This window comes from Priapulus caudatus, unplaced genomic scaffold, assembly GCF_000485595.1.
Source record: "Priapulus caudatus unplaced genomic scaffold, Priapulus_caudatus-5.0.1 Scaffold157, whole genome shotgun sequence".
NCBI classification, from domain to species: Eukaryota; Metazoa; Priapulida; class Priapulimorpha; order Priapulimorphida; family Priapulidae; genus Priapulus; species Priapulus caudatus.
The window spans coordinates 154,829-167,328 of record NW_014577218.1 but is presented as its reverse complement, the minus strand read 5'-3'; the positions used below and the strand labels follow the sequence as shown (position 1 = coordinate 167,328).

Genomic DNA, 12,500 nt, shown 5'->3' with positions numbered 1-12,500 from the left:
CGGTCAGCAGGCGATGAAAGCGGCGGCGGCGGCGACGGCGGCGCGGGGCAGCAACAAGCGCCGGTCGACCGCCTGTTACTTCCGTCAGCTGACCGACGCTGTCGTCGTGAGGGTGCTCTCTCACCTGACGAGCGACGAGCTGTGTGTCGCCGGCCGTACCTGTCACAGGTGGCAGCGGCTCATGTGGCATCCGCACCTGTGGAGCAGCATCGTCATCAGAGACAGACGCATCGACCTGGATAGGGCGCTAGAGGTGAGCACACGCACGCACACGCACGTTCGCACGCACGCACGCACGCACGCACGCACACAGACACACACGTACGCACACGAACGCGCACACGCGCGCGCGCCCGCGCGCAAGGCGCTAGAAGTGAATTTGAGGCCAACGTGTGAATTCTTCTGTGATTTTGTCCGTGTTATTGTGTGATTGGTTATGTTTATCCCGCAGTAGCAGTAGCAGTAGCAGTGGCAGTAGCAGTAGCAGTAGTTGCAGCAGCAGCAGCAGCAGCAGTAGTAGTAGTAGTAGTAACAGCAAGAGCAGTTGTAGTAACTTAGTAAACATACATATACCTTTTAATGCTTCACGCCACCCAAGCGCTTCCAGCTGACCTGTATTTATATATTTTACTATATGTGTAGGTATGTTACTCTTGTATATATGTGTAGGTATGTTACTCTGGTATATATGTGTAAGTATGTTACTATTGTATATACGTGTAGATATATTACTATTGTATATATGTGTAGGTATGTTACTAATGTATATATGTGTAGGTATATTAATATTGTATATATGTGTAGGTATATTACTATTGTGTATTATCTATCCAGCTATCTATCTTGTCGATATTTATATTATCCTTGTTATTTATCCTATATACCTATTATTTATGTTCCAAATTCCACAAGGTAAGCAAGATAATCTTACACGAATTCTCCTTTTATATTCGTCTTTCCCTATTCTCCCCCCCCCCCTCTCTCCCTCGCACCTTGTGTACGTGCGGCGAACAGCACCATATTTCTGAAATACATCAATATTTTTGTTGCATTGCAGAGCATGCCTGGAAACAGGAGGCGGTTAGTGACAACTTTATCGAGACTCTATCATGTCGACAGATGGACAATAGGGGGCGCCCCATTAGGCGAAGGGCCCCTATAAACATAGTCAACGGCACGGGAGGTAGTCAACGAAGGTAGGTAGAAATAATCATGACCACACGTCTAAAATAACTGTGTATATCTTATTACTTGTATAGTCAGTGACACATACACACCGTCTGCTATTCATGCTTGCAGGTGTCCGGTGAACGAAGCGAGGGACAAGCATGCGTCTAGCGGAGGCGTGAGTACGAGCGGCAGCGAGGACCACAGCGGCAGCGACGGCCCCGCTCAGCATCCTCATCCTCATCCTCATCCTCATCACTCTCATCTCAGCGTGCACCACCCTGCGTACATCTCACAGTCGCAGCGCGATCTCCCGCAGCAGCGCCGCCTGGCGGCGACCTCTAACGGTGCGCTGGAGAGCGGCAGCATACAGGAGCTTCGGCAGATGCGGCTGAACGGCCGCCGGGGGGCGCCCCGCTCGCCGGCGCAGCGCGATCACTGTCGCAAGATGCCCTGCTCGCCCAACCAGCACCACTGCCCGTCGCGTGACCCCGCCGACGAGTGCAGGCGAGTGGCGGACCGCACGGGGGCGCTGGCGTCGTCTCGCGGTCGGGACGAGGAGACAGAGGATAGCGCCAACGAGTGGAACCTGGTGGATGCGCGCGGACAGAGCGATCAACATGGCCGACCCACCTGCCAGCAAGCGTCGAACGGTGACGTCAGCGGGCAGGGTCACGTGGGTCGCAGCGAGAGCGCCCTCCAGGTTAATGGCCGGAACAACAACGCAAGTTCCGTGAACAACCTCAACAGCCCAATAAACGCCAGGAGCGGCTCGAATTCGCTGAACAATGTCAATAGTCCGATGAGCGGCAGGAACATCGTGAGTTCCGTGAACAGCGTGAACAGCCCGATGAACATTCGGAACGGTTCTCGGAACGGCTTGAGTGTAAAGCCGGGACCAACACAGAACGGCGTTCGCGGAAGTCACAGAACATCTGCCGCTGCCGCCAGTGGGAGTGAACAGCGCATTGTCATACAGGCGGAGTTCCACCAGGAGAACGGGTCCGATTACGTCTCACTGCGACCCAGCCTCGCGCCCAAGCTCTCCCGTCCTTCCCCGATCGCTGCGAGCGGCAAGGGCACTCCCTATCCCGCCGCCGCCGCCGCGAGACATTCGGGAAGAGCCGGAATGAATTCTCCCTATCCCGGTTCGCTGTCGCACGCGGACGGCAGTTCGTCGCCGCGGGAACCGGACGCGTTCCTGTGGGAGTACGGGGATAGCGACACGGACGACGCGTGGTCGCGCCCGCCGGACATGTGGCCGGAAGTGGGCCCGCATCCCGGTGGAGGAGGGAGCATTCCTTACGCTCCCGCTTACGATGGGGGATGTAAGATAGTGATGCCGAATGGCGATCAGCTACACGTCAACTATGACCAGATGACTGAGGAGGAGAGAAAGTCGCTTGTACTGGAGAGCGGGCCGTGGGAGGTGGAAGACAGTGAGGGGGCGCCACCGGAGGCAAGAGAGCGCGAGGGGGCGCCACCTAACGGACGGCTCGCAAACGGACGGTTGGCGAATGGATTTCACTCGGAGCGCCACCTCGCGGCGAGTCGCGAGTCATTGCGGAATGGCCACTGCGAGGCTCGGCGGGGGGATCCCGAGTCATTGCGGAATGGCCACTGCGAGACTCGGCGGGGGGATCCGGAGTCATTGCGGAATGGCCATCATGAGGCCCGGCGGGGGGAGCCGGAATCATTACGGAATGGCCATCATGAGGCCCGGCGGGGGGAGCCGGAATCATCACGGAATGGCCACTGCGAGGCCCGGCGGGGGGAGTCAGAGTCGGTCATCGCGGAAGCGCGGTCGAGCAGGCGTAAACCGCAGCCGCGACGCGCCGCGAATGCTCCCCCCTCCCCCCGCGGCGCTCCTTAGACCCCGCCGACAACCCGCGACCACAGAGACGTCCTCGTATAGCGGCCGACTCGACGTCGCGGGGCGAGCGCGGGCGATGGCCGCGGCGACTAGGCGCATGCCGAGTGCGTCACGGAGTCTCTCGCGGCTCGCGCGCCGCTGGTCTCTACCACGACGTCCTCCTCGATGCTCCGAAGGGCCGAGACACTCATGGCGCGCCCTGTCGTGACGGACACCGGTCTAGCAGGCGATTGAAGCGGGAGCGGCGGCGGCGACGGCGGCGCGGGGCAGCAACAAGCGCCCGGTCGAGCCTGTTACTTCCGTCAGCTGAACGCGACGCGCTGTCGTCCGTGAGGTGCTCTGCTCACACTGACGAGCGGGGACCGAGCTGTGTGTCGCCGGCCGTACTGTCCACAGGTGCAGCGGCTCATGTGCATCCGCACCTGTGGAGAGCAAGCATCGTCATCAGAGACAAGACGCATCGCCTGGATAGGCGCTAGAGTTGAGCACGACGCACGCACACAGCACGTTCGCACCGCAACGCACTGTCACGGCACCGCACACGACAGAACGTGACCACGTACGCACACGACGCGCGCCACGCGCGCGATGTCGCGCAAGCGGCTAGAATGCAATTTTGAGGCCAACGTGTGAATTCTTGCGTGATTTTGTCCCGTGTTTATTTTGTGAATTGGTTTATGTTTTATCCCGCAGTACAGTGCGAGTAGCAGTGGCAGTAAGCAGTAAGCAGTAGTTGCAAGCAGCAGCAGCAGGCAGCAGTAGTAGTACGTAGTAGTAACAGCAAGAGGCATTGTTAGTAACTTAGTAACATACATATACGCTTTTAATGCTTCACTTGCCACCCAAGCGCTTCCCAGCTGACCTGTATTAATATATTATTTACTATATGTGTTAGGTAAATGTTCTACTTTGTATATATGTGTAGGTATGTTATGCTCTGGTATATATGTGTACGTAATGTTACTATTGTATTATCGTGTAATATATTACTCATTGTATATTATGTGTACGGTATGTTAACTAATGTATCGATTGTAGGTATAATTAATCATTGTATATATGTGTAGGTATATTACTATTGTGTATATATTTTACTATATGTTACTATTGTATATATGTGTAGGTATGTTACTATTGTATTATTATATGTGTAGATATGTTACTATTGTATATATGTGTAGGTATGTTACTATTGTACATATGTGTAGGTATGTTACTATTGTATATATGTGTAGGTACTGACCAACAGACTCATGCAGGCCACGCCGAACGTGTGTCTCACCCGTCGACAGAAATCACATTCTCCTGCTGCGACCGACTCACCGACTCGGGGCTCGCCCTGGTGGCGGCTAGATGTCCAGAGCTGAGACAGCTTACGATCATAGGGTGTAAAACTATCAGTAACGCTGCCATGTACCAGCTAGTCACGCGCTGTGACGTGCTAGAGAGGCTCAACGTAACAGGTGGGTTCACCACCGCGTCTCATGATGTCATCTGAGTCTAACACAGCGTCTCATGATGTCATCTGAATCTACCACATTGTCTCATGGCGTCAGGAGTGTCATAATATATACTAATATAACCGTCTATAATTATGATAATATCAGGAGTAAATAATAATAGATTATTATTATTATTATTAATATTATCTATTAATATTCACTCCTGATAATATCGTCTAATACAGTGCTTCTTAAACTATTTCAGTGTCATTTAACTTCGAGTTTTTATCACAAAATTTTATTCACCTGCGACTAAATTTCCCCCAAAATAATTTCATTCACCCGTGGGTGAACCATTCACGAGTTTAAGAAGCACGTGTCTAATATATCGTCTATATTATGCCATTCCTGATGTCATCATACTCATGGGGAGGATTTCGGGCTGTCTACTCACGTATATTGCATTTGCACTACATACGGCTTGGCGATGGCGTGTGAAGTAAATTTGGGAAGAGCGAATTCGGTATGCTGTCAGATGTGCTGCAAAGATGACAGCTCTACGTGCGCAAGTCAAATAGATGGTTGTATGTGGTGTGTGTGCGTGCGCGCTTGTATACGATTATCATTAATAAATAAATTGTTTTTGTTAGTTTTCTATCGCTGACAATGGCATCAACGACACAATTATTACCGCAAACATTTCTATTTGCGCCACAGGCTGCTCTGCAGTGTCGCACCTCTCGCCACCAGATGGCGACACGGCATCGCTACAGCCAGGTAAGCAGATATACCTCACCAACCTGGATATGACCGATTGCTACCTGCTTGATGATGCCGGACTGAAGACGATAGCTCTGCACTGTCAGCAGCTGACGAGACTCTACCTTCGCAGGTGATTACTACTCGACTCGTATATAATACGTATCGACAATCAATGGCGAAACTATTCTGTCTGGCTGACCACGTGTGGGCTTACGGGCGTGCGAGCATATATATGTATGTATATAAATATATATGTGTGTGTGTGTGTGCGTGCGCGTGTGCGTGTGTGTGTGCGTACATGCGTGCGTGTGCGCGCGCGTGTATGCGTGCGTGCGTGCGTGCATGTGTGTATACTCTCATTAAAACCTGCGCGTGTTTGCGTGTAACACAGGTGTACGAGGCTGACGGACGTCGGCGTGCAGCACGTGGCAATGAACTGCTGCATGCTGAGAGAGATCAGCCTGTGTGACTGCCACAGACTCACCGACTTCACACTCAGGGAACTCTCCAAGCTTGGATCCAATCTCAGGTAAGTGAAAAACATTTAAAAAAACAAATAATAAAACAATAAAACAAACAAACCCCAAAAAAACAATAATTTAAATAAAATGATGTACCATTTTTTCATACACATTTGCAAATTTTTTCATGTATGTTTCATGCATATCTGTTTCGATGACTTAGTCGTTTATTTTAATTTCATATTGTATTACACGTATTGTCAGGAGTAATATCTGATAGGGAAATGAATAATAATGATTTGTTTTTATCCATATTTTTCAATTGCTTTTCGGTAGGGACGTCCGGTCCCCCAAACAACAGACTCGATTAAACCCGACCTGGGTAAACCCATTATATTATCGTAAAACCCTCACGCGCCCTAGCTTGACGGAAGTCCACACTTTAATCTATTTCCTCAACTGCACAACTTTCGAAAACCAGTGTGCCAATTATCCGATTACGTAATCGGTCCAATTTCCAGCAATTAGAGCGCGCCTTCCTACGACAGGTAGTTCCCTCAAGGCGTTGTTCCCCTTCTTTTTACTGCATTAAAAACGACCTGTCTAACCCCGATAGGTGGCGCCACGTGCGAGCGTGGCACATAGCCAACGAAGACACCCTGTTGGTGCATCTACTCGTGAACCTTATTAGGACCTAAGGGAGACAATGGCGACACTAGCTTGACCGACGTCAAACATTGTCAACTATCGCTTAAACCAGTGCTTCTTAAACTGGTGAATGATTCACCCAAATGTGAATGAAATTATTTTGGGGTGAACGAAAATGGGTGAAAAACATAAGGAAGTTTAGTTGCGAGTGAATGAAATTATTTTGGGGGTGAATGAAAATAGAGTGAAAAACACAAGGAAGTTTAATCACGGGGTGAAAGAAATTTTGTGATGAAGACTCGAGGGTGAATGACACCGAATTAATTTAAGAAGCACTGGCTTAACACGACGTCGTCCCACCGTGTTTGCAGGTACCTCAGCATGGCCAAGTGTGAGAAGGTGAGCGATGTGGGCGTCGAGTACATCGCCCGCCACTGCGCAAAGCTGCGCTACCTAAACGTGCGAGGCTGCGAAGCCGTCAGCGACCACGGCCTACTCACCCTCGCCGACAACTGCCCACGTCTACGCTCGCTGGACATCGGCAAGTGTGACGTCACCGACGCGGGGGTGGAGGCTCTGGCGCAGCGCTGCCCCGCACTGCGCAAGCTCAGCATCCGGGCATGCGGCCTGGTGACGGACAAGGGAGTGATACTGTTGGCGTATTACTGTCGCGCGTTGCTGCAGCTGAATATACAGGAGTGCAATCTGAGCGCGGATGCGTACAAGACTGTCAAGCGCTTCTGCAAGCAGTGTTTTATAGAACACACGAATCCTGCATTCTACTGAACTTGTCATGCTGATAGCACACTGATAGCATGATGTTCTGTGCTTCACTGAAGTCAGATGTATGATAGAGCACACGATCCCTGTGTGCTACTGAAGCCAGAAGTATGATAGAGCACACAATCCCTGTGTGCTACTGAAGTCAGTAGTATGATAGAGCACACGATCCCTGTGTGCTATTGAAGCCAGAAGTATGATAGAGCACACAATCCCTGTGTTCTATTGAAGCCAGAAGTATGATAGAGCACACAATCCCTGTGTCGGCTATTGAAGCAGAAGTATGATATAGAGCACCACGATCCACTGTGTCGCTACTTGAATGCCCAGAAGTATGATAGAGCACGATCCTGTGTCCTATGAAGCGCCTAGAAGTATTGATAGAGCACACCAATCCCTGCTTGTTCTATTGCAAGCCGAAGTATGTATAGCAGGGCACACGTCCCTGTGTGCTACTGAAGTTCAGAACTTGATAGAGCACACCATCCTTGTGTTATCTTGAACGCCAGAATGTAATGACTAGTACACAATCCCTGTGTTTTACTATTGAGAAGCCAGAAGTAGGATAGAGCACACAATCCCTGTGTTCTATTGAAGCCAGAAGTATGATAGAGCACACAATCCTTGTGTTCTATTGAAGTCATGAGCATGATATAACACACAACCCTCATGTTCTAAAAAGTATGAAATCCTAAAACTGGAAATGGAGTACCATGCAGCTGTTATGAACATATGGAATTGGGTCTGGCTATGGCCTTACATATAATCAGGAGTAGATAATAGAAGATAATCTTCTATTATCTACTCCTGATATAATCATAACTATAATATGATATTTCTGACGATGTTTTCCTGATGCATGATGGGAAAGACGAACCTTTCTACTGAGCTTTGAATCCGTTTAGATCACGCAATCATTGGGCTCTAATTTATCCCGTATCGTGATAGAGCGAGCACACAGACAGTGCTTGCTACTGAAATCTTGGGCAGAAGCACGGAGTGTAGGTATATCAACAGCTTGTATTTAGCTGCAGTGCTCATGTCATAAAGTGTCTGGATGTTAGTTACAGTTCATCAAGAGCTAATAATACTTAGGTAGGCCTATCATTAGCTGTTGATATCATGGGGATGAAGGAAGCGTGTAGGCAGTATGGTCCTACTACAGGTTTGATGATGCTCAGTAGATGTGTCTGTTCGCGTTACGACTGTAAATGTCGGTACGTCTATGCAAGATATCAAGAGCGTATTAAGTATATGTAAAGATTATTACTTAATACGCTCTTGATGATATGTGTGTAGCATGCTACCATAGTCGTCAGGGATAGCGGTACAGTTGGAGTGCACATGTTTTTGTTTGTGTGTACATTCGTTATGGCTATCATGTAATACTCGTGGTTTATAATATGTAACATTTACAACACCAATGTATATACAAACGTGTGTGTTTACATCAAGCATATGTAAATATGTCTGTGTATGCAATGTATTTCTGCGTGTGTAGATATGAAATCAGCTGAAATAAAACTGACACGACTCGGTAAGGAGAAGTAAATGTAAAAAAAGTGATTATTATGATCGATTGCTGTTAAATCTTTTTTAATAGAGGAAGGTAGGTTTACCTTTATTCGCGTTAAGCTGTGTATATACACTATACCGACTTTATGTTGGCGAATTAGCGAGTTGGACCAACTCCGAGTTGGCAAAAATAGAACATAATTATGTTCTAATCTCCCGACTAGTTGCTATCGACGGTTGCCCTCGCACGACTCTTTTGCGTTTGCATGCGATTGTCGGTTGCTATAGTTGGGAAGTTGGTCCAATTCGCCAATTTGCCAACACAAAGTCGGTAGTGTAAATCCAGCTTTACTATGTACTACGTGAGTTTGTATATACCTTCGCTTATCTCTGCTGTGATAATACAGGCCGCGGCGCGTACGGGGGGGGTCGCCGGGCCCCCCCCACTTTTTGCCCCAAAGCAAAATATATGCTCTATATGTATTTTGGTATGATCAGAAAGAAATGCCCAGAAAAGAGAAAGCGCGAATAAGGAGGCAGAGCGAAGGGGGAAAGAGCGAAAGAGAGTGTTTATCACACTTTTCATCTGCGCCTTACTTGGCAAAATTACAAGGTTGACGAAGTCTCTAGCCTTAATCTATAGCAACAGACTGTCTATCCTCTCTATGCCGTTATTTTGCCCAATACTGCGCGATCTTCGGCGGCCTTGATCCTGTGCTTCGGAGGCCTCGAATTCGAGGTACGAATATCAGACCGTACTTGCATATGCACACACTGTATAGCCACTACGCACGCGTACGCACGGCTTACGTACGCGCAGTCAGTCTCTGCTACGCACCGCTGAAAAACGCAAAGCGGTATACCGGACCGAACAGGGGTACGTTCATGCCGCTTAGCCAAGGGGGGGGGGGAGAGAAAGAGAGAAAAAAGGTAAAGAGGACGTACGGAAGAAAAAGGAGCCATACAAAAGACTGGTGCTTAAAAGATTATAAAAAAACAACAGATATCTTTTAATTATTTAAAAATATTTTGTGAAATGAGCTTTGCCCCACGCTTGAGCATGTGGTGTGCTGTGTGTGTGTGTGGTGTGTAGTGTGTGTGTGTGTGTGTGTGTGTGTGTGTGTGCTGTGTGTGTGTGTGTGTGTGTGTGTGTCGTATGTTATGTAGGTGGGTGGTTGTATAATGATGTAATTACCACAAAATGATGTTTAAATTACTTATTCTCAATTATGCGATTTTCGTGCGTGGGCGATCGCGCGCGTGTGGGTAAATTATTGTGGGCTTGTGCTCGTGCTAGTATGTGATGGCTATCGCCGATCATCCCCCCCCCACTCTTCGGTACGGATTTACGCCCCTGATTCGCACACTTCACGTGCTCATTGCCGCCCCCCCCTAAAATAAAATCCTAGCTACGCGCCTGGGTACGTTCCGGCAGTACCCTGGGGGACATAGACCCTATGAGCGTTAGTTTTATGTATATATTTTATATAGTTCCTTTTATTCTTTTAGTTTAGTTTGCACTTTAAGTCTTTTTAATTAATAAATAGTTGATGTATTCTTTATGTAATATCCTAGCAGCTTGGGTTTTTAAAGGCAACATGCAGATAAACTAAAGATAAAAGCTAGTCGAGTGATGTTATAAGTGTTTAAATATTATTCAGCAATGTTATTTTTTGACTATTACCAGGTTGAAGAAAATGAAAATTTCTGTACGCCCTGAAAAAGATTCCCCATTTCATATTCTTTATTCCTATTACATGTATTCATATTGATGCAAATTATATACTTCACTATAGTTGACATGTACATAGCCAGACATGTACTGAAAAAGTGTTATTTCCGTTTTTCTTCCATTTGAAAATTTAAAATTCGCTTCGCGCCCGAATAACTCGGCCCCCCGGCATGGTCGCTTCGTTCTCTCAATTGGGCCCCCCCACTTTGAAAACCGTGGCGCCGCCCCTGTAATATTACTTCTAATTATGTCTCTCGATATATTTTAATTTATGTTACGTAGGTAAGTAGTTCAACGTGTCCTATCAAGCGTATAGTGCGATTGTGTTTTGATTACGTGCGTATACCCTCATTTCATATCACAGATAAAAAATCTTTTTAATTATGCAACATTTTAATGAATTCGGCAAACCTAAACATGTGATTTATAAAACACACATTAAATAATATGAATATATAACGCCAATAGCATAGCGACCAACCTTTCAAGCAACACATACGATGGATAAATAGTTTGAAATCGAATTGTGACATGCAATGTACAATTATTGACATTCCACAGCCACTGGATAACCTAATTTGATAGACATGCGCCATGAATGGAATTTCACAAGCACAATAGCTCACTAAAATCCGTGTTCGCGTATGAAACCGAACTGCTACGTAGACCGGAACATTACGAGGACAATCTCGGCTCGCGTGAAAGTGAAAATTGTAGCGGATATAAATCAGTAGTATGTGTTTAACGTTGGCGACCGAGCGCGCCACGTCTCTTAAAGCTACGGGCCGATATTATCTCACGACAGCGCGCGCCAAGCAGACGAGAACGGATACACCGATGACCTATTATTGTAACAATGCGCGCAAAATAATCCGGCGCATATTTGTCCGGTGATATTGTACCGGTACATTATATCAGCAGGTGGGTCGCTATCCAATTTTCACGTTCCATTGTCGCCACTATGCTTGAAATGCTTTGACTATGGTGAAAGTGCAGCGGGGTAAATGTTACACTGGCTACTCGCTCTGAATTCGGCCTGATCAAGCATGATCTCGATTGTCACGCGCCTGAGAGACATGATGAGTGTATGATAGTGGATAGATGAATGGTGAAGTGGATAGTGGTGTGAGGTGAACTGATACTGAATGATAGTGAAGTGAAGTGGTGTGATGTGAAGTGATAGTGGATAGTGAATGATAGCATGATAGTAGATATAATGGAATATGATAGTCTTGTTAAAAAGTAGCACAGTAGAAGCCGCTATAGAGGCTGCTCTAAAAAGGCCGTACGCATACGTAACGCAGAAAGTGAAAAACGCTACACTAGAAACGGAAATGGGTGGGAGAGAAAAAAAAAAAGAAGTGAGAACCAAAAAAACCGCTGGTTACGTATTTACGGTAATCAAGAAAACACGCGGTAAAAATCAGACCGTTCAGGAAATCCGGGAAAAGACAAACACAGGAACACAACTTTAGCTATATGCCTCCTAGACACCTGACTCGCGTTACGCCGATGTAGTAAGTAGTACACGGTCACTACCGGTATCACATCAATTATCACAAGGTAGTAATGATGGTAGTTGACGCAACTGTGCAATCAGTCTAGGTGTGTTCCCAAGGACATGGATGCTTGTGTGTGCAGTGGCGGATCTAGAGGGGGGTTGGGGTGGCGACCCCCCCCCGTTCAGCCACTGACTAATGTTATTAGGAGTGAATAATAATAGATTATTATAAGATTATTAATATAGATAATTTATTATTATTTACTCCTGATGCTGTGATACTAGTAAAATGAGGTCACCCTAGTACCGCCTGCCTTCGGCACGCCTTCACTCAAATATCGCCCCCCTCACCCCGTCTCCCGAAAGCTGTAGATCCGGCCACACACACGCGCGCGCGCGCACACACACACACACACACACACACACACACACACACACACACGTACACATACACACACACGTACACACACGTACACACACACACACGTACACACACACATACACATATACACACACACACACACACACACACACACACACACACACACACACGTACACACACACACACACACACACACACACACACACACACACACACACACACACACACACACACACA

At 47.5% G+C, this 12,500-nt stretch overlaps 1 protein-coding gene across 1 annotated transcript in view; it reads left to right on the top strand.

Annotated features, from left to right (window-relative positions):
• Positions 1-7,391, top strand: part of LOC106806384 (F-box/LRR-repeat protein 7-like) — a 7,510-nt gene extending 119 nt beyond the window's left edge. The window contains 6 exon segments of the mRNA XM_014808307.1: positions 1-253; positions 4,276-4,318; positions 4,321-4,503; positions 5,200-5,374; positions 5,636-5,773; positions 6,725-7,391. The exon segment at positions 1-253 is cut by the window's left edge and continues 119 nt beyond it. Of these exon segments, the coding sequence (XP_014663793.1) occupies positions 1-253; positions 4,276-4,318; positions 4,321-4,503; positions 5,200-5,374; positions 5,636-5,773; positions 6,725-7,139 (1,207 nt within the window). The 3' untranslated portion in view covers positions 7,140-7,391.
• Positions 7,392-12,500: the final 5,109 nt, after the last annotated feature.